Source organism: Acipenser ruthenus, chromosome 12 (assembly GCF_902713425.1).
Source record: "Acipenser ruthenus chromosome 12, fAciRut3.2 maternal haplotype, whole genome shotgun sequence".
Taxonomy (NCBI): domain Eukaryota; kingdom Metazoa; phylum Chordata; class Actinopteri; order Acipenseriformes; family Acipenseridae; genus Acipenser; species Acipenser ruthenus.
Genome location: NC_081200.1, coordinates 29,906,324 through 29,929,969, shown reverse-complemented (window position 1 = coordinate 29,929,969; position 23,646 = coordinate 29,906,324). Strand labels below are relative to the sequence as shown.

At 37.1% G+C, this 23,646-nt stretch overlaps 2 protein-coding genes across 2 annotated transcripts in view; one reads left to right on the top strand and one right to left on the bottom strand.

The window, feature by feature from the left end:
• Positions 1–10,320, bottom strand: part of LOC117417323 (laminin subunit gamma-1-like) — a 62,558-nt gene extending 52,238 nt beyond the window's left edge. Inside the window, exon 1 of the mRNA XM_034029385.3 lies at positions 9,553–10,320. Within this exon, the coding sequence (XP_033885276.3) occupies positions 9,553–9,925 (373 nt within the window). The 5' untranslated portion in view covers positions 9,926–10,320. The remainder of the gene's footprint in view (positions 1–9,552) is intronic.
• A 9,118-nt stretch (positions 10,321–19,438) lies between these two features.
• Positions 19,439–23,186, top strand: LOC117417224 (testicular spindle-associated protein SHCBP1L-like). The gene is made up of 5 exons (XM_034029208.3): positions 19,439–19,647; positions 19,730–19,816; positions 19,929–20,147; positions 20,467–20,572; positions 22,920–23,186. Exons 1-5 carry the CDS (start codon positions 19,439–19,441, stop codon positions 23,184–23,186), a joined length of 888 nt encoding a protein of 295 aa, XP_033885099.1.
• The last annotated feature ends 460 nt before the right edge of the window (positions 23,187–23,646 follow it).

Here is a 23,646-nt window from a genome sequence, read left to right as displayed (position 1 = left end):
AACTGCCTATATCACAGACCCCTGGTTAAATTTTTTTGACTTCAGATCTTTATGGTGTTCAATAAAGTCTAATCAGGGTAGGCAAGAATTGACGTAGGAATCTGCAGGAGACCAGACAGGGCATCAGAATGTCATGAACTACGATGCAACACTCAACGAAAGGGAAAATCCAGTGGAACAACCATTGTAAAACATGGCCTGATCATCTCATACAACACACAAGTCAATCCTTAAACATCATAAATCTGATTCTTCAACTTAGCATGGGGTTTTAGGAACAAAATGCTTCTGTCCTCAAATGATGCAACACAGTTGCCCTGATTTCAAGTGGCTTTTGATCTCTGTGAAGGTTCAAACATCAACATTAAGAAAAACTTAGTTTAGACATTCCGTTTCCATCTGTTTTCATATACTTGATTTTGCACATTCAGACTATTACTCATGGCATGGTTAACCCCAGTTTTCACAGTAGTCTTATTAAGCCTACAGACTACAGGAAGGATGTCTCGATTGCTATCCTGGGACTAGGTCAAAGCTGCCAAGATTTAAAGCAAGGGTGTCACTTGTTTCCCATCAGTGCTTCAAACTGGGTGACAAAGAAAGAATTTACCTGAACTGGATTTCTTTTAGTCTATCAGATATTTCTAGAGCTGGTTTGCCAGTCACAAACTTCCAAGCATTGTGTTCATTATTCCTTGTGCAACCCATGCCCTTTTTTATGGGATTCAGTCATTTTACTGCCAAATACATACATGGGTCGGCACATATTCCAGTTTATGAGGCAAGGTCTGTTCTCAATGTGCATTAAGAATAATGTATATAAAAATATAACTATTATAAACAAAAACTCAAGCAACCAGTTTAACATCATTGTTTTTTCCAAGGATGCCTCATATCTGCCAAAATGTGTTGACGTAACTAGTTGCAAGGGGTCTCTGAGCAGCCAATATGAAATGGCAGAAAAACGGTTTAAACAAAATGTATTTTGAGTACTAGTACATATGTTCATAAACAAAAATGAAAAAATGGTGTTTGATTTGGCACATTTACATGTAGGTAGACATAGATGGCCAATGTGCACTTCTGTAGAAAGCAGCCCCCTCCCCCAGACTTGTGTCCCTTTCCTTAAAGAAGGAAAAAAAAAACAGACACCCTGTACAAAGCTAAGTGAGTACAGATTTACCGCCTTCCGTAGACTTTTAGATCAGATTACACACCTGTTTGAACTCCAGTAAACCTGGGACGGTGCTGTGTAAATACATGCTTCCAGGACCGAGATCATACCTTTCAACGCTCAATAGGTCTTACCTCACATTTTTTTCACATCGGTATAATTTGTAACAGCTGGCCGCTCTTTAGAAAAGACAATACCCTTTGATGAGCAGCTTGGGAAAGTCAGTGGGGGACCCAGACCTTGCAGTCTCCACTTTGTAGTCAGCTTTCTAATCAGGGTTTTAAGCTAGCTTTTCGAAGTTTCCCACAGCATGTTTTTATCCAGTGGTCAGACAACAATATAAATAGTCACTGCCACAAATCTAGCATACTTCCTGCTTCCATTCCTCAAGCTACTGCACACAAATAAGCAAACAGTACATTATCTACCTATCTGCTGCCAGAGATCTTGTAAGATTTTTTACATCCATCAATTAAGCAGTGCCGGCAACTGTACTAAGGAGAGCTACTGAATTTTCTAAATGTAATTTTCAGTTTCTAGTTCCTTATTTTTATGGAGGAACGCCTCTGCTCATACTATGTTGGCGAGCCTAAAACTGAATAATTTAAAATAGTAAGCCAATTTCCCCACAACCCACCAATGCCAACAATGAACACTAAAGTTACAATGCATAACATTTGCTATTTCATTCCCAAAATCGCAAACCCATCCACCAAGGGTCAATTTTCAAAAGCATGTGGCAATAATTGGGTCCTGTTTGAGCAAACATGAGGCATATTAAAAAGGGGAGGCATAAAACAAAAGGGAGTCTCCATTACTGTTACACCCTCATCATCTTCCAGAAATACCCACCTCCTGAGCCTGAGGGCTGCTTGTTTATACAGTGACCTCCTGATAGAAAGCCTCTGGTATGTATCTGTTTGACAATGGAATTTACCTTTAAATACATCTGGTCTCTCAGCTATCAAGAACTCCTTACAGAGACAGCATCCACTTTCTACAGCTAAACAAACTCTCCTGAACTGGGGGCAGAATTCAGCCTCCATATAAGTTCTACAAATCCATTAAACCACTTTGCTGTGTGGATGTTTGAGGGGAACAACACATGCATTCTGTAAAGACATCTTAAACAGCAATTGTACAAAGTTTGTGTAAAATAGCGGGAAGTTACCGAGTCATTTAGTGAAACATCTTAGCCAAGTGGTACTCTTAACTAAATTAGGTCTGATATTCTCCAGCTGTGAAGTCTTCATTTAGGTTACTGGGCCATATTCACAAAGCATTTTCCATCATTTTCTTGTTTTTGTTTTAAGAAAAAGGGGTGCAAAAGTAAACGCTGCATGAAAATTGCCCGAAGTGATTTAATGTTCTGTCTACTAGCAGGTACCACGTTATTATACACAAAAAGGCTATTCGATATTGAACTATTTAAATGTCATTTATCTGGACATCAAGTCATAGTAGTCACTGTATTGTATTCTGAACTGCAAGGGCCTTACACAATATTTCCCAGACCAGGACCTGAAAATGCAGAGATGTTACATGGTGGGTATTACAAGCACATTGGTAGGTTCATTAGGACCCCAGATTCCTTTCATGAACAGTCATGTGTGCAGGAATTTTTGCTATACAGCTACAACAATGTATAGCTCTGAGGCATTTCAGCCCAAGCCCTCATTCCAGACAGTACTCAGGCAATGTTAGAATGCACTTCCATGACATGTCCTTTCAATGTTAGGGATTTCTACCTTTCATTTTATACTGAAAGATCTAAGGGATTTATTTTAATAGTCTTACTTCCACATCAACAGTTATACAATTTAAAGATATCATTAATTTCTTGAGAATTCCCTCAGAGATGCTTACACTGCTGACAGTTTGCATGTTTCTCAATCCTGAAACCAGTCTCTTTTTTAAAACCCACTTCTGTTCTCATACACTGTAAAATCAGGAATTTTAAATCTTTGTCTTTTTGTTCCCCACCACTCCCAGATAAACATGTTCTGGAATAAATTGTGTTTGTGAGGTCTGCAGGTCAGGACCAGCTTGTTCCTACAGAAATTAGCCTTTCTTCTCTAGGAAACACAGCAGCTTCTAAAGAACCAAAACATACATGTGCAAAAAAAAAGAGAGGTGTGTCTAGGCTTGCTTCAGGCTATACAACCCCTTCCACAATCCCAGATAAACAAGTCCAGACGTTACTCTCATGTGAGAGCTTTCCAGGCTTTTGTTCCATAGGCGGATGTTGCATCTGTACTTCAAGAATTGCTTCCCAATTCTCAGTGCTGCTAGATCTCTGATGGTCAAATCAATCCCATCATCACATGGGGCTGACCAAACTGCCACTAGTGATTCATTTCTTGTTTTTCAACAGACTGAAAGACTTGCAGCTATCAGACCTTCCTCTTGAATCTATCAGCGGGAGAGAGAGGGGCTGAGTGAAAATGGGTAGCTGCAACTTTCAGCCATTGTTGCTCAGAGGAGCTGCTGACTTGGACAGATTCGTGGCTCTAATGTTCTTTTCCCACTCCCCACGCCACCTCCTCCACAATATCAATTTGCTTAGGAAGCAAAAAGTTTAATGATTTACGTAATGCGAACAATTTAATCAGTGAACTCATGCCTGCAGCGTGATAATAGGAAACTAGCACAAGCAATCCCATAGACCTGGCCTGTTTTCAGATTTACTTTAAGTGAATAAAAACCACAGCTTAAGAGTTGGCAATAACGTAAAATGTATTCTTACAAGGCCACTCATTTGCTGAAGTTACATTGTTGGGAACAAACACCTAAAAGATGTACAATATGTTAAACCTTCAATGCATTAAGCTAAATTTACTAGTCTATATCCTTTTGCATCTACATTAATACGCACATATTTTCTATTCTGTGGGCATTAAATTATGACAGATGCCCACAGGCATATTATACAATAGGATTAATGGCTATTTCCTTAATTAGTTTTCATGCAAGGGAGACACGTTACCTTGACATGGAAACACAGACTGTGGGGTTTTTATAAAAATTTACAGAGAACATGGGCAGGGCTTCGCACTTGTTTCAAATAAACCAGGAGTCATTCGCCTCAGGTTACAGGTCACCACTCAAATCAGTGGACAAGCTCAAATAAAATAAAATTCTTAGAGCTACTGATTTTCCACAATCGTGGAATCACAGAGTTAGGCACTGGGAATGGAACTGGCATTTTGGGAATGGAATTCTGCTTCGCAACTGCACCTTTAAAAAAAACACACACACACACAACTGCGCAAACAGTCTTTTACCACTGTTATTCTCCTATAAAAAAAATAACGGATTGCTTTGAAAACTACACTACCCAGAAGTGATGATGCTTGTATAAAACGTTTTTGTTTGTTTATCTGGATCACTGGACAACGAGAAAACAGGTGGTTTTGTGGGCGTTACGCTGATGGACTGTCTGTCTCTGTTGCGGCGCTGCCCGTGTACGTCGAGTTGTTTAAAAAAGCAACTAGCTGTTTTGTGAGAGTTCTATTCTGTGGAATAATTTTGGAGTTGTATACAGAAAAGTACCTCAAAAAAATGATCGTCAAAAATGGACTGAATGATAATACCTGAAAATAATCTTAATATTTTTAATAAAGTAGGCGGTGGATTGCGCCGATTGCCGGCTTATTTTGACCCCCTGCATTCATTGTCACTTTTTGCTTTGAAAATATTTGTTATTTTTCTAGTCATTTTAACGTTTTAGCCTCTCGAAGTGCTTCGGCTCTCTGATTGGTTAAATGTTGTGTGGTTCCAAGATCTTTTTTTCACCCAGCAACACACAAGTGATCTAGTCTGCTAGAAGCGCAATCAATCCTTATTGTTAAAGGCACAGTAGCATCTGCAAGTTGGGCGGGTCAGGTTTTCAGCCGGGCGGCGACAACCACTTTGCCGGACGGCCCGCCTGGTTGAAAAGGCCTGGGGAGAACCCTGGATGATAAACAACTAAAGGGTAACTCAAGGTAAGTGAGTAACCTCTCCATTCAGAATAATAAAAGCACATTTAATTATATGAACAAGGTGCTTGTATTAAGTGAAACTGCATGTGTTATGAGGTACGGGTAAAGACCAACTCGAAATAATAGTCTGAATTAAAAGGCAATCTTTAGTTATTTTTTTTAAATCACAAAAAAAAAAAAAAAATGATATAATTTGATATTGTCCTGATTTTGGTCTTCATCCATAACATACACTATTACATTATCTTTGATACAATACAGCTTCTTACGGTGTGGATTTGGTTTGTGGGAATCAAGGCCATGTGAAATGACGTCACCTATGATGCCCTGACTTTGGAGTCCTGACAATTCAAGCAGCACTCCAGAGGAGAACTGTCTATGCCTGGACTTTCCATTCGAAAAGATAACTAAATAAAACATGTCTACAAATCACCTACAGGAAACAGTGGGAGCCATTTAAGCAAACATGCATTTTCTTACCATAGCGTTGAAAAAAAACTTTGATAATGATTGTGAACCTGATACCTAACAGTACAACTGTATGAGGTTTACATTTAAAGTCCCAGGCACAGATAAAGCACAACAACCAAACCCTGCTTCTTCAGCCATACTGCACATGTGTATAAAAATACATCTTCACACCAGGAAAGCTTAAATCCACAAAGAGAAAAGTCAAGGCACACAATGTTGGTTGACCACGAGACCCCTTTGGGTTCACTAGTTATTTTGGGGACAAGCTATTGGCCAGTCAGAAAGTTCAGCACCCAAATTGTCACAGGGTCAAGGCGTGTCTGGGGATAAACTGAATAGGCTCCAAGGTCTTCCTATGACTGTGGTTTTAAATGGTTGAGGTTGCACAAAATAGTTAAGCAATGTTCTCTACTTCATTTTTAATTGACAATAGAGAAAAAAAATGTATAACACACCTTAGAAACAAATTATAATAGGAATTTATCGCCCCTATTCTCAGAAGATAAAAACACTGATCTGTGTAATGGCTCTTTAAACACACTGAGCTAAGCAATTACATTTGTTTACTAATCATGGAGCTAAAATTATTAGCCAAAGTATAAGTATTAATACCACTTGAGCGTGGATTTGTTTCTGTCTAAACAGGAACAAGTAAGAGAATATTTGAAATACACAACATTATTAACCACAGTATTTCAACATGTGGCAAAGAATATGTCAATAGTATTCTCAGTTGTGTGTTATGCACGAAAGCATCAAAACCATTGTGGGCAGCGGATAACCCACATTTCACAATGACCTAAATCAATACCAGCTGCTCAAAAGCTCTAGTTAGCTTCTATAGAACCACTGAAAGAGAAAAATAGCTTTATTCTGGAAAGCAGCACTAAACAGTGTCACAGACCTATAGAATTCAACCTTCTTAAATCAAACAAGGTGCTTAACCTTTCAAACAGGTGAAAATAACCTTGCTTCACTCTTTCCAGGCACATACTTCAAGCCAAACCTGTGACTACACCTAATAAAAACTGAGCTTAAAACATAAAGTAGTTAAACTACAATGCAACTAATCTTCAGAGAGACATCACAGTAAGCGGCAGACTCCTTAAGCTTTTGCCATGTGTATGTCCCACTGTACTATACTATCACTACTATATATAGGAGAATTGTGATAAAACTTGTCAAGGACATTCTTTTACACAATTACCCCGGGTAAATACATGAATCAGTCCGTCTATCGATATATCTATCAAACTTATATTTTTAGATGCTTATTTTTGTAATGTTGCCGATAGCTTGAATTTTGTATTTAAAGCAGTGGCATTTAACCATGGCTTGCATACTGTCACTGCATAAGGGTTGCACAGCACCCCTAATTAAGCTTTCTGAACAATTAATTTATATTTTTTATTTATTTAATGTGCCCAATTATTTTACCCGCAATTTTCTCTCCAATTTGAAATGTCCAATTATATTTCCTCTCACAGCCGCAATTCCCCACACAGCTCAGGAGAACTGAAGGTTCAGCGGGCGCCCTCCGATCCCACGACCAAGCCAGCTTCCTCTTTTACACACAGGAACTCAACAGCGGATGTCAGCAAGTAACTGGCCTATTGAGAACAAAGGCCAGTCCTGCAGGTGTCCGCTTTTGAGCTCACTCGGCACTGGGCCAGCAGGGTTTGCTGTAGCGCGATGAGGAGGAACCGTCCCTGACAGTTTTGCCTCCCTAACCCACAGGAGCGTCAGAGCCAATGAGACGCTCCCTTCAGAATCCCAACTTCACAGCCAGGACACCAAGCGGCTGTGCTTTAACCAGGAGAGCCACCCTTTGGGCTTTACAGAGAAGTATTAAACAAAATCCCTTTAATTTAGCAAAATAAAACCCTGTTATTACCAGTCATTTCCACCTTTTGAAACATGGTTTCTGCACCATCTGGCTAATACTGAAGTTAGCCCTGTAAAGTTTTTAAAAAACATTTTAGGGGTCTGATTTATCAGAAGGTTGTCTGTATTTCTAATCGTTTCCATGTTAAACTGCCAAGGGGCAGTTAGTTTGCCATGAACCTGTTTCCAGGCATTTTACAGCCCTTGGGTGCCGTGACAAACTCGAAGGGTGTGAGAAGGTTATATATTACTATCCCACTGGTATAAATCAGACTCCCAACAGGAATGTATCAGCTGCTAAACCAAACAATAGACATCCCCAAAAAGACCCCCTGGGTACCCTTTAGGGGTTCATTCTAGAACTATTCACCCAAGAGCATCTAAAGTAAGTACTTTTACAGAGAAAATAGACAAAACCTAAAGGAATATTTATGAAGTTAATATATGTCCTGTATGGGAAATGTTAATTTAAAAGTTTCCTAAACTAAAGAGGTCCAACCGCATCACAAAATTTAATGTAGGGTTATGCAAAACTAACCAAGAATGTTAAATCCTGATATAATAAATCGCTTTGTGTACGAAATGTTTTCTCCAACTGTTTGCATAGGGTTCATTTTTTGTCTTACTAAAGTCTAAATGATAAAAATGGATTAGCAGTAAGTTTATAACTTTTCACAATGCATATTTTTTAACAGGGATTATTAGGTCACCACATTGGCAAGACTTTGATCAACAGGATATGTGTTAACACAAAAGAAATCAAATTTAAACAAAAAAAAAAAAAAAAAAAAAAGAAGAAGAAAGTACATTGCATAAATTGTAATTTATCGAGGCCTTAAAGACTAAGGTCTAAGACCTCATTTATTCTTGTTGAAACCTGAAAAACCCAAATAATGTCTTTGTAAAAACGTATGTAAAAAACTTCGCCCCCTCAGGGCACAAGCAAATACCAGATAACACCGAGCCATTGAACTGTTCAGCAATGCAGACTGTATATTCAATGCAGACTCGCATGATTTCATTATTACAAATTCTGAAATCACCAGCACTTTTTTTTTTAAAAACAGATTTACCTATTTAATTTCCTTCGTGTTTATTTTGTATTGCTCAAAAAACACAAAAGGCGCTGCTAATCTGTAAGTGTGTGACCGTGGCCAGCATTCTTTCCTCCTCTCGGATTGCAAGCTAAAAATACATTTACACCAATACTTTTCTTAGCTTTTCTTTTTTCATCTGCAGTAATTTGTGTGGCGTTTCTAAGGTAACTGGCTAGCACATGATTGTCAGAGGCAGTCTGCATTTTTTTTTTTTTTTTTTTTAAATAGCTCTTAACAAGTCGATTTTGTTTGAACCGAAATCCTAAAGCATTTTTTTCTATTTTGTTCTTGAAAGGGTTCATTTATGGTATCAGCTATGTATTTGCCCAGCTCATTCGCGTACTATTGGGGGAGGGGTCATATGAATAAGATCAAGTTTTAGCATTCTACTAAACCATACAAACATTTTTATGCATTTACTGGGATTTCGTGCATAAGACCTTTTAGACACAAAATGTATGAATGGCTTTTGATTAACCAACTCAACTACGTGAAGAAAAAAAAAAAGTTTAGCAGTGTGACATATTTGACAGCACGTTAGATACACTCTACAGTACAGTACTAGTACAGTAGCAATGTGAAAAGCCTACTTTTGTTGTTACTCCGTATGCTAACTAAAACTTCACCCCACAATCGGCTCATAGATATAAAAAAAACACCCATACACCTTAATAAATACATACTAATAACACAACTCTAAATGAACAACAAAATGACATGTAGCTAATGAAGGCTACACCAACACTGCACTAGCAGCAACCCTGCTACCTGTAATAAATCAATTGCGTTCTGGCATTTCATTCTGCAAGTGTTCTCAAGGTTTTTAGGGCAACCATTTGTTTGCAAATGTGACTTTGCCTACAGTGTGTGTGAGTGTGGGGGGGAGGGTTAATGCATTTCAAGCTGTTTTTAAAATAATAAGAGTAAAAAGAACAATCCTTACCAAGGTGTAGGGTTAGGTTGATTGAATTGGGGTACTGGATGCCAGCTATCATGGTCTGGCTTTGCCACCAGGTGGTGTCCGCTTGATTGTTGTAATCAGTGAGGTAGACGGCGCCGTGGAGTAGCCGGGGGTCCCTGGCATCGCATACATGGCAGGACTTAGTGACTCCCGTTACCCCGGTTTGTACGCAGTACTCTTCTTGGGGTTGCCCGCAAGTGTTGGTGGCCACCACAGTCACATTGAAAGCGGCGTTCACAAACTCCGGCATACAGCGTTGGGGTCTGTTTGAGTCGTCCACACATTCATCCATAGCACCATAGCTGCACGCAGCCAAACAAGTCAATGCAGTTAAAATTCGAGTTAGCCAATGCATGTTTAACAAATGTATTGATAAACTAAAAAATGTAAAGCCAGAGCTTGAAGAAAAATCCAGCTCCCTTTTGGGAGTTCTTAACTTTCTTTAAAAAGAAACAAATGAAGCCAGTGCACGGAAGCCCCTTAATGTTCCTGTTCCTCCTCCTCTTCTTCTTCTTCTTCTTCTTCTTCTACTTCTACTAATTCCTCTTCTTCCTCCTCCTCCTCCTGTGGTCTTCTTCCCTCTCTCGCTCTCCTGCTTCTAAACTCCAGCTCGCTCAGTGATCGTTTGATACGACCAGCGCCATGGAAAAGTTGGAAAGAAAAAGTAGCAGACAACACCCTCGCAGTGCGCAAGTCAAAAAATCATGTCAGCAGCAACTTCCGCCACAAAAAAAAAAAAATGCTTCGAAGGTCCACCGACTTAAAAGTGCATACCTAACTTTTTTGCCCCAGTTACGTCTTTTTAAGTTGGATCATGGTATATATCACAGCTGATGTGTGTGTGTTTTTTTAAATCTAACTTTATATTCATAGATGTTCTATTTGTGTACACGCTAAGTGTTTTTTGGTCACATCTCCCTCGTTTTTGTTTAAAATATTGAATTATCGTGCTTTATTGGAGAATGGGCATTCAGCCTAGCCGTGCTGTGAATGCAATGCTACTGGTTTCCTTTTAAAATTATCACTCTGAACACTCACCCCTGTTGAAACCTGCTTTCCACTACCTCACTGCAAGCAAAACAGATGGTCTTGCTGACACGTGCAAGGGGATGCACAACTGAATAAAAACCCTGCTTCACTTTGAATGTTTTGCTTTAACAGAAAAAATATTAGTTCAGGCCTGTCTATTTAAGTAGTTGAAGATAATAACTGCAGCATAATGGAAAAGTAAACTTTTTTTTTTTATTTCTTTCTTTTTGGTCAATCAAATGAATTCAGCAGTTTTATGAACTCATGCACAACTATCTGTAGTGGCTGATGATGAATGTAATAAACTTGATAGCAAATTAAAGAGCAAAGTCAAGTTGATGGTTGGTGGGCCCCATTTTACACAAAACAAAACAGGCAGCCGTGCTTCAGATGCAGTTGATGAGATACAGTACTAAACATTCAATAATAAATTGTGATGTACAACTGAAAGTTGGCATGAGTCAAAACGACTTTATTTCTTCTACGTTTAATCTTCTGTTCTGTTCCAGCTGATTGCGTGTCTCTTGGTTTATACCTTGTTGGACAAACGATAAACACATACAATAAACAATGCAAATGTGGAACCATTTTATTTGGATTACATTTAAACACTGTTGATGATGTGGTAATAAAAAAAGAGAATATTGCTACACCTAGAAAAACACAGTAAAAAAAAGGACAGTTCCTGCTGACAAATCCAATCTGGTTTTGCAGAAGGGCTTTATGAATTAGCTGTAGCTCAATATAAATACAGGGGGTATTTCTGTGATAGATATACATGAAAATGTACAGACATGTCTATGATTAAATGTCAAATCACAAAACCGCCTATTTTGTATGGAAATGGACGATAATAATGACTGGAATACTCGGGGGGGGGGGGGGGGGGTGTATAAACAGATACACAATAGAGCTTTTTAGACAGCTGTAGTTTATTCCGCCAGCCTCACTAATTCAAGAACTGTGGCAATAGTCAGCTACTCAGGACAACATGTATACTGTTTACAATGAGCTGGTTCAGTATGAAGGGCATTTTTCCTGAAAAACCGCACTGTTGAATTTCCCTTTCAGCAAAGCATTGGTTGAGGAAAAAGTGACAAAAGTCTAGCATTGCTTTGTATGCTTTAACATTCTGTTGACTAAAACTTTAATGTCTTTCTTTTCATTGGCAAATTAGTAGCTGAGCATTGGTTATAGTGGAAAGAAAGAAAGAAAGAAAGAAAGAAAGAAAGAAAGAAAGAAAGAAAGAATCTCTAATGATGTGTTAAAGATTCTCAAAAGACACTACTGGAAATGATTCCTCTCTTTAAAAATTGAACAGGTAGCCCAATTATATAGTATGAATCATTGCTCCATCAACGTACTTATCCACACCTTGGTTTGGTATTGAAAAATGCCTAGGGGTGCTTGGTCATAAAAGTGTTCTAAACAAACTCAAATGCCACTATATAATTCTATTGTAAACAAATTAAATACATTTTATCTAAATTAGCCTAGGAACTTCACAGGCAGCAGATTGGCCCATTAAATGGGGCCCAGGGGGTTCTAATCAACAGATAACTGGATTGCTTTGATACTGAAATTAAGGAAATAGTGAACTCTTGAATGTTAATACTCCTTAGACATGCAGATGTTCACACTCTCAAGAACTGCCCATCTGGTGTGGGTTGGTCTTTTTCTTTTTTTCAACAGACTGGTAACTCACAAATTACATTGAAAGATGAGCGATTAAAGACGTAACACGATTAAGTGCTTCGCAAGATGAAATCTACCTTCCAGGAGGGAACTACTCCGCTTGACTTTATTGCATTGTGTTGCTGAGAGTTGTACTGTCTTTCTTTAACACAACGCATTGCAGTTACTGATGGAAAGACCCAACTACAAACCATTTTACAGTCTTGAAATAAGATACTGGGGACAAGTCACTTGACCTCTCTGTGCCTTGGCCCAAAGCTCCAACCCCCTACTGGAAATAAGACCTTGCACATCAGATGGGCTGCACTCAGTTTTAAATGACACCATGGGTCATTCCATGCCATCTCACCCAAATAAACCAAATCTGTTGTTGGGTCGTCTAAAAAAAAAAATCTAAAAAGGCTCATTGTAGATGGTTTCCATGAGTAAAGTTCATATTGCTTATTCTCACCATCCCTCAACCAGTCGTTGCTAGGATGACTGATATATCATCTACATGTTCCTAATATTACATTTCTATCTTGATTAATATCGTATGTGTTCTGTATGGTGCTCTATTTCTGCTGTTTTCACACTTTCTATTTTGCATTTATTGTTTAGATCTATTTTACTTTAATGCAGATATGGAGATGTTTTGAAAATGTATAATCCAGTACTAGTTGCTCAAGTTAAATGTTAGAATACCAGCTTTACATAATGATGTAAAACATGTAAAGGTAAAGGTCAAACAGCCCTTATAAACGTTTACCATAGCAACATTTCACAGGATTTTTAGCTTTTCCATGCTTTCCCCATTGTTATACTATTAATTAACTGGTTTGCCATGTTTAGTAATATGATTTACTATACCTCTCTAGGCTTTACAATATTTACCTACAGTATGTTTAACCAGTCCTTGACTTGACAGAGATACTATAGTTAAATACAAACATATAAATACAAACTAGATATCATACATTCTGTGGTTTTCATATATATATATTTAACCCTAATGGCTACTAATACCCTGATTTCATATGGGATACTATGGTTTTCTGAAATAGGTCAGTGACTTATTTGTTTAGAATATAATTACTTTAATTAATCAACACAATCTGTTTAAATTAAAGGACTGTTAATTAAGAGAAGGGAGAGAAGCAAATTAAATTGGGGATTATTCGTAACTAGGGAGGTCTGAAAGGTCAGAGTGGGGTCTTATCAGCTCATTCTGTCCTATTAGTTTTTAGGACCCGCTGTTTACCCAGCCTCAATTGTAATCTGAGATTCCTTGCTCATGTAAACATAGATACTAACAGTAGTTGAAAGGTTTATACAGTGCATCTGTAAATTCTTACATGGTTGTTATCTGTTCATGTGTATATCAGAATTTAATAACGGACAAGACCAGTTTTTAATGAACTCCCTGACTGCTTTTATAAGCTTGTTGAGTTCAATTTTCACATACCTTTAATACGTCTGGCTATAGAGGAACATATCTACTGTTCTCCTACGTTAAACATCTTTAAACCAATTTTGTTAAAATACAATCCTGTATATTCTTTATACTACACAATCTAAGCCAAAGAACCTAATGATGAGTGTGGAATGTGCTTGGCTTCTAGTACCAGAGAATAATAACCTTCTATTACACAGATACAGTATGTTATTAGTTAGCATGTCTGAACAGATATTTGTATTGCTTCTCTAAAACACAGCGTTCGTTTTTTACTGTTCACAGTGGAATGCTGGCAGATTTTATGCAATATATGAAGAAAACTTGTAAAAACATTTTTTTAAAAGTATCTACACTTGTTTACAGGTCTTTTAGGTAAGTTGTCCTGCTTACAAGGGGATTTTGAAAACTCGAAAACTGAAATAAATTGAACTATGAAATAGGTATCACATTTTTATGTATAATAATATAATAAAAAAGGTCAAAACAGAACACTGAATTACAAAATGAAATCAGGTTTAAATTGACAATGATACAAGTGAGCAAACTTAATCATTCATCAAGTTTTAAAATGTCACCCTGAATTATTAAGTATGCATACAAGATATAACTCAAAGTGAGCGTTTTGCTAGTGTGTGTTACAGCACTTATAACCAACAGCGGTATAAAAATACTCACATTTTATACCACCTCTATCTAAGCACTACTAAAAACATGTCAGATTGACATTGTGTTAAATAAGGACATGCTAGCTAGAACTGGTAATTTTGTATACTATATAATTGTGGAACACATTGTACTGTGGGCAGGAGAGATATTATGTTAATACCACATGCTTTGTACCATCTTCAATGCAATTGCAATAATTAAAGTAGGGTTTTTGAGTTTTGATATATCACAAGAGTCAGGGTAACTTCTTCAAGTATTGTTCATATGAAATAATAAGAAATAAATCCCAAAACAGAAACCTTGTATTTCCGTAGTGCAAGTTTCAGAAGGAATCAAAATGTTGTGGACTGTGACTCACACCAAACCTTCGAGGAAAATGACTTTAGTGATGGTGCTCTTAAGGAGGTAATCAGCTGGAATAACAATTTTCAATATGTTTGTACCTTTACTGAGGATTTTAAATGTTTTATTTGACACATGCTATTTAAAGGATATTTTACTTTTCTGGAGTTGAAATATTATTCAGCTACATATCCTGCCATCACCTACTGTGCATTATGAAAAAAAGCGTAAAGGTTAAATCTTGATTTCTACAGCTGTCGGGCCAAATTTTTCAACAGTTCCCGAATTACTTCAGTACAACAGTCATAATACTCCCTACATAAGAAATAACTACACAATCAGAGACAAGTAACAGCTATTTATAACCAAACATTCATGTCATTTTTAGACTCCTTTATTTAGAGTTGATATGTATGTTTTACCCAGCCATTCAGGCACCAGGATAGCCACAGTGATAAATAACAGGATAAATAAATCAACTTGCTGATGTGCAATAATGCCCTCACTGCGATACAATGCGTAGCACATTGAAAATAGATGCTAAGGCATACAAGCACAGTAGAGGGTGTTCTAAAAAGGTTTCATTACACTTTGGCCGAGTGCAGCCCTGATTATAAAAAGTAAAGCAAATATTATATTAAGTTCATATTAAAGCAGTGGCTAAATAAGGCCATGAAACAAGGGAGTTCACAGCTGATTTGGAGATCAAATAAATACCTTCAACATGTTGACCAGGGAATTTAAAAAAATATTAGACAATCAAAGGGATAGGATTAAAAACAAAACGAAGGCAACAAGTTCACTCAAGTACTCAAAATGCCTTATGCCTTACAGATATTTAACATGAAATTTAGGGTGGATTTGATCAACCTATGCCTGCTGGGATAAGCCACACAGCTGGATTGTTTTAGCGTATTTTATAGCACTGGGGAATCCCCTGGATACAATCAACCACCTACTATCTGTGGTTACCCTGAAATTACCCCAAAACAAAAGTGTTTAATGTGAGCCAGGTTAATTCCCATGTCAAATGTTGATACAAATTCTAGCTGCAACCTATGCCAGTGGGGTATAGATTGATAAAAGCCCCTATGAAGCCTGAATTAAACCAAAGTCAATGGTGCTGCCATAGTTATACTGGTTTTGGCACCTCCAAAATTGATTTAATCCAGGGCAATTTTGTTTTTTTTTGTATGGATTAACGGTTAGCAGCCAAAACTTTTATACCATAGTTAAAGTGAAATCTGCACAATTATATAACAAATCTAGAATATAAGAACATAACAACATAAGAAAGTTTACAAACGAGAGGAGGCCATTCGGCCCATCTTGCTCATTTGGTTGTTAGTAGCTTATTGATCCCAGAATCTTATCAAGCAGCTTCTTGGAGGATCCCAGGGTGTCAGCTTCAACACCATTACTGGGGAGTTGGTTCCAGACCCTCACAATTCGCTGTGTAAAAAAGTGCCTCCTATTTTCTGTTCTGAATGCCCGTTTATCTAATCTCCATTTGTGACCCCTGGTCCTTGTTTCTTTTTTCAGGTCAAAAAAGTCCCCTGGGTCGACATTGTCAATACTTTTTAGAATTCTAAATGCTTGAATCAGATCACCGCGAAGTCTTCTTTGTTCAAGACTGACTAGATCTAGTAACAGACTAATTAGACTTTGGAGTACAGAAATATCTGGCCCACAGTCCATGGCTTGACATAGATAATGTAGCTAAATACAAATATTTAGATCTGCAACTGGATACCATACATTCTTTGGTTCTCATTTTGTTTACTTGATCAAAAAGATTAAAAAAAGAAACTAGGCCAACTCTTTGGAAATAAAAACAGGGTTTAAATTAGGAGAGATGTAAGAAACTAATTAAGCAGACTTTGCTGTTTCTTTAATTTTTGTACAGATAACATGTCAAACTGCATGAAATAGTTAAGCAATCCTGTAATAATCGTACACACTCTGGGTAAATATTCTATTGGTTTAAAGGTAGACTGAACTTTTTAGTCTAAACATTGGAATGTTTTTAGGCCTTGGGTTTTGAGGGAGAGTCCTTAATAAAAAATAAAATAATGGGGCTCATCTTGGTTAATAGCTCTGTTTTTCCACAGTGAAATTCATAGCCACATGATTGCTGTTAACAACATTAGATTTATAATGGGTTTGATTACACAAAACCATAAAAAAAAAAATATTGAAAGTAAAATAATTTTAAGCATGTTACCAAGGTTGGATTTTGGTGATATAAATGATAGCAGCGCTGGGTGCAATTTACAATTCTATCGACATATTCTTAAGGAGTAACTTGGTTTGACATCCAAGTTATCTCATTTTGTAACATTGTCTGTTGCAGTGTCCTGCTGGCTTTTTCAAACTCTTTTTAGACATTTAAAACACCCCTGTAGGCTCAATATCTCTCAAAATAATGTATGAACTCGACGTACAGGTACACCGTTGTGTAACCATAAACCTGCCACCTCTAAACCTAGTGGATAAAAGACATTTCACAGTCAAGCTTTCAACTTAAAAAGGCTTTCAAATTTAAAAAGTCAGCTAAACAACATTAGGATAACTATGATATTTATTTTTATACACATACCAAGCTGCTAATCAACCATTTACAGTGGTGTCTCAATGAAACAATTAATTAGACATCACCATCTAGCAATATATTTAAAGGTAGGGGACAAGCTCATAGAAATCTATATACAGAATTATGAATTAAACAAAGAAAATTCTTTTGTCTGGTTTCAACCCCTGCTGTTACTGTGCGCGCTGTGCACCTGCAATGCAAAGCACTGCTAAATGTACCACATCTGTGCAATTAACCTCAAAGGGTTTGTCACACTGTTCACATGACAGGCAAGTGTCAGGGGGTGGGGAGAAATGCTTTTTGAACCACACACAAATAGTGGTATTTCAAAAGAGATCAATGAGGCAGTTGACAACAACAACTGCTAATAATAATGATATTGCTAATTTAACCCTTTGTTGCGATTAAGCTTTCATCTTTATCATAGGTGTAGGTCCAGAAAGGGGTGAAACAGGGTGTCCCCATGACACATCGTGACATGAGATGATACTGCTCTACTCTGATTACAGGGGCTGACAAAAGTGTTTAGTCTGCTCCCACACAGAACCTAACTGTCCCCTGCCTTACCCCTATGTGCCTCAGACCAGAGGGGGAAGCAGTTTAATTTATCTCCACAGGAGATAACTGATGATGAGACAGATATTCTAGTGTTTGACAACTTTGTGGTGAACTACATGTATGAGTTATTGGATTCCTCCTTGTGCTTTCAGTAATCCAGCAATGCTTGTAACAAAAAAGCTTTCAATATCTAGTCATCAGCCATACTGTTCTGTACTTAAAATGTATGAGATATAAATGATGCGGGTCATTGTCACCCCTGAATAGCATGTTAATATTCTTCCATGATCTACACTCATAGAAATTTAGGAAAACACTAAGACAGGGTTTCATCACAACTTGATTTCATCCTATTTTTTTTTTCTTAGTGCTTGATACCACCTACTGGCCAAATACTGTAAAAGCAGTGTTATTATGATTGAATCTTTCTCTTAAAGGTATAGTAACTGAAGTTTTAAAAAGATTCACTGCCTTTCTTTTTTACTGATGTTCAGATCAGTTCTTTTGGAAAGTGTTCTAACCTTTAAATACCTCTGAATGTACAACACTAGAGAGCCCACTCTTCCCGTGATCAGTGTGCTTGTCAGAAGACATATTTAACTGTTTATCATTCACTTCAGTTAACAGCTTCAGTAACACAGGATAGCAGAACATTTTTTATGTGATTTTTTGTTTTAAAAGGTGGTGAACTTATTAATCGCAAAAGGTGAGAGAAACAGGTATGGTGTCGACAGGCTTCCTATAAAGGAAATCCTAATTCCAGCCAAACGGTACTGGGAAATTAAACTGAATTAAAAATACTTTTGTATCATTATATATATATATATATATATACACAGACGTGCTCAAATTTGTTGGTACCCTTACAGCTCATTGAAATAATGCTTCATTCCTCCTGAAAAGTGATGAAATTAAAAGCTATTTTATCATGTATACTTGCATGCCTTTGGTATGTCATAGAATAAAGCAAAGAATCTGTGAAAAGAGATGAATTATTGCTTATTCTACAAAGATATTCTAAAATGGCCTGGACACATTTGTTGGTACCCCTTAGAAAAGATAACAAATTAATGGATTATAGTGATATTTCAAACTAATTAGTTTCTTTAATTAGTATCACACATGTCTCCATCTTGTAATCAGCCTATTTAAATGGAGAAAAGTAGTCACTGTGCTGTTTGGTATCATTGTGTGCACCACACTGAACATGGACCAGAGAAAGCAAAGGAGAGAGTTGTCTGAGGAGATCAGAAAGAAAATAATAGACAAGCATGGTAAAGGTAAAGGCTACAAGACCATCTCCAAGCAGTTTGATGTTCCTGTGACAACAGTTGCAAATATTATTAAGAAGTTTAAGGTCCATGGAACTGTAGCCAACCTCCCTGGGCGCGGCCGCAAGAGGAAAATCGACCCCAGAGTGAACAGGATAGTGCGAATGGTAGAAAAAGAACCAAGGATAACTGCCAAAGAGATACAAGCTGAACTCCAAGGTGAAGGTACGTCAGTTTCTGATCGCACCATCCGTCGCTTTTTGAGCGAAAGTGGGCTCCATGGAAGGTATTGTGCAAGCCATGTCAGAGCAAGAATCCCCCCCTCTGCGAGTGTGTGGTGTCAATGGTGTCAATGGTGCCAATCTGCCAAGAGAGCTTGTTGAAGTTTTGAATGAACAGGATCGCTGTGTTCCACTGCTGGACGTCTATCCCATTGAGGAACAAGATATTACAGTAAACAATATTGCTCAAGCTTTGGAGAATGGAAGGTATGTGGTATTTCAATTTTAAGAGTTAATATGTCCTTTAACAATAACAGCCTGCTCATAATATTTTGTTTGATGTTTCCAGGTTTTTCTATGACTTTCTCTGGAGAGAATGGGATGATGATGAAGAATGCGAAGACTATGCTGGTCTAATTGAGAAGCGCATTCAATTGTAAGATTGATATTGTAGTTACAAAAGGTAAAAACGGCACTAACAGAATCTTAGTAGGGAATAGGGGAAATTAGCAGTGTAAACATTTACACATTCTATTTGGTGTTTACAGGTACTATGACATTCAGGACGGAAGTATACCAGGTCCTATTGGAGAGCGCTTCAAGAAGATGCTTGAGAAGTACAGGAATAAACAGTTGGAGCTGATTGAATACCAAAACAGCATAAGAGATGATCCTTTACCAGTAGAAGCTGTGGAATGCTGGAAGAAGTACTATGAAATCCTGATGCTTTGTGGTTTGTTCAAATTCTGGGAGGATATGCGTCTCAGGTAACTGAAATATGTAGAATTATCTTAAGTCTTATGGGAATTCTACGACTCATATTTTACATACAATAACGTGAACACATTGGTTTCTGATATTGCACATCCCTGCCACACACCCACTAGTCTGTAAAAAGTAACTTTTACTAACCGAAGCCACTGTCTGCAACAGCACAGCTGGTATTGATCGTGGTTTTTTTTTTTTTTTTTAAATAAAGAACCATAGTATTATGTTATGGTTGTTCCAAATAAGTCTGTAATTATGTAGAAAAAGAAATATTATACTTTAATATTATCACACTTTTTTCAATGTTGTTGAACCCAGAGCTATTGGACCATTCTTTCCAAGAACATTAAAACGCAGAAAAGGGCAAAGAGCTTCTGGAAAAATAGTAACTCACATAGTTGCACAGATGATGACTACTGACATGGTGAGTGATCTCTGTTTGTGCCTTGAGTTTACCACTGGATTTCTTCCTAAAATAATTTGCTTATTAAATAAATAATTGAACAGTTTTAGAGACCCAAGATTTTGCTGTATTATTCAACTAAGGTCTGTTCAGAATAAATAATTTTTGTTAGAAAACCATAACCCTAAATAGTCCCATCAAAAGTTGTGTTTTGGAAACCAAAGAAACAAATCAAATTTTTAATCTGTTTAATTTTCTTGGAATTTTTTTGTACTTTTCCTAACATAGAAGATGTTTTGTGTATTGCTGTTGGTAATTAATATTAAGTTCAGGAATGAGATTATACTTTTTTTAAATCAATAGCTGTTAATTTTTTTTTTTTTAATTAGTAATCATTGGAAACCACAATTAGCTAAAACAGCAACACCACAGAAACAAATTACTATAGGTTACATTTTTTAAATTTGTATGAACTCCAGAAGAGAATGTGCATTAATTACTTAAATATATATATATACAATCTGTTTAAAAAAACTATTGTTTTTAACCCCCAACTGTATTCAATCATCAGGGAACATCATGATCATTTTTATGGAGGAACACAAACATGAATTTTTCATTTTCAGTCCAAAATTATTCTGATCAAAAATGAGATATAGTAATTCGAGACCTGAAGAAGTTAAGGAATTGTTAACTTTACAATAGTGGCTGCTACTAAACAGATGCAGGATTTTGAACTGTGCAGAAGAACATAAGAAAGTTTACAAACGAGAGGAGGCCATTCAGCCCATCTTGCTCGTTTGGTTGTTAGTAGTTTATTGATCCCAGAATCTCATCAAGCAGCTTCTTGGAGGATACCAGGGTGTCAGCTTCAACATTACTGGGGAGTCGGTTCCAGACCCTCACAATTCTCTTTGTAAAAAAGTGCCTTCTGTTCTGAATGCCCCTTTATCTAATCTCCATTTGTGACCCCTGGTCCTTGTTTCTTTTTTCAGGTCAAAAAAGTCCCCTGGGTCGACACTGTCAATACCTTTTAGAATTTTGAATACTTGAATCAGATCACCCCGTAGTCTTCTTCGTTCAAGAATGAATAGATTCGATTCGATTCTTTTTGCCTGTCTCCATACGACATGCCTTTTAAACCCGGGATAATTCTGGTCGCTCGTCTTTGCGCTCTTTTTAGAGCAGCAATATCCTTTTTGTAACAAGGTGACCAGAGCTGAACAGAATATTCTACATGAGGTCTTACTAATGCATTGTAAAGTTTTAACATTACTTCCCTTGATTTAAATTCAACACTTTTCACAATATATCCGAGCATTTTGTTGGCCTTTTTTATAGCTTCCCCACATTGTCAGAATTAAGACATTACTAAGTCAACATAAACACCTAGGTCTTTTTCATAGATTCCTTCAATTTCAGTATCTCTCATATAATTAAAATGCACATTTTTATTGCCTGTGTGCAGTACCTTACTTTCTTCACTATTAAATAGAATTTGCAATGTGTCTGCCCAGTTCTGAATGCTGTCTAGATCATTTTGAATGACCTTAGCTGCTGCAACAGTGTTTGCCACTCCTCCTATTTTTGTGTCATCTGCAAATTTAACAAGTTTGCTTACTATACCAGAGTCTAAATCATTAATGTAGATTAGGAATAGCAGAGGACCTAATACTGATCCCTGTGGTACACCACTGGTTAACTCGCTACATTTTGAGGTTTCTCCTCTAATCAGTACTTTCTGTTTTGTACATGTTAACCACTCCCTAATCCATGTGCATGCATTTCCTTGAATCCCTACTACGTTCAGTTTGAGGATTAATCTTTTATGCTGGACTTTGTCAAAAGCTTTCTGGAAATCTAAATAAACCATGTCATATGCTTTGCAATAATCCATTGTCGATGTTTCATCCTCAAAAAAAATCAAGCAGGTTAGTTAGACATGATCTCCCTTTCCTAAAACCATACAGCCTGTCTCCCAGGATACTGTTACCATATAGGTAATTTTCCATTTTGAATCTTTATAGTTTCTGTAAGTTTACATATAATAGAAGTCAGGCTTATGGTCTGTAGTTACCTGGTTTGGTTTTGTCTCCCAAACCAGTCAATAGCCTCCAATGTCTAAAACAGCAGCACTCAAGCAGGCATCAGACCCAATTGTAAGGTCAGCGTCTACATTTACAAAATGACAAGACTGAGAAGAAAGCAAATTCTGAAAAATTGACCAGCAAAGGAGGTGTAGAAAGACCAGCACAGACAACTAAGCTATGACCAGTTCATATAAAATTCATTTTTTGTTGTTTCTTTTAACTACTTCTAGTTTTTCACAAAATGTTTTTTAGAAGGTGGGAAAACAAATAAATGCTAGATTTTTTTTGTTAATTCACATGTTCTTCCACCACCACAACTGAAGATGGCCAATAATCATATTCATGACAACCAAGGATATGGAGTCACTATTTTCTGCCTGATAAACTATGTTATGTACGTGGGGATGATGTGGCGTGTACTGCTGGTGGGGAAAAGAGAATGGGATCTCCTGCCAAAGACAATGCAAAATCTCAGTCTTGCAATGAATACTAACAAATTGGATGCCAATACAACGAGAGACATTGGGCCGATACCCAATAGCTAAATTACAGTTGGCCAGCTGTTTATCCTGTATAAAAGGTTCAGTAAGTTTGGTATAACAAGTTGAAACATTTAAAAAGATCTGTAAATATCGGTCTGTAAAAAAGGTTTTGCTGCCAAAAGGCTATCTATGAATAACTTAAGTGCTTTACTATTTGATTCGAGATTTTGGATACAGGTTTTGTTGCACAAAGTTATGTTATGTAACCATTTGGCCAAAATGACACACTAAACAAATAACTTTAAAATACAGAAATCTTTTAAAAGCAATGCTAGAAAAAAAGGCTAAAGGAAAGTTCTGCAGAGAAATAAAGTCATTCCTTGAGGTGAAAAAATGGTAAATTAGGTTGTTGAATGTCATCTTCGAAGATTCACCTACCACATTCACACAGAAATACAGATTGGTATACATAGTAAATGTAAAGATGAATATGCATGTGTTAATAAATGTATATTTTTTATGC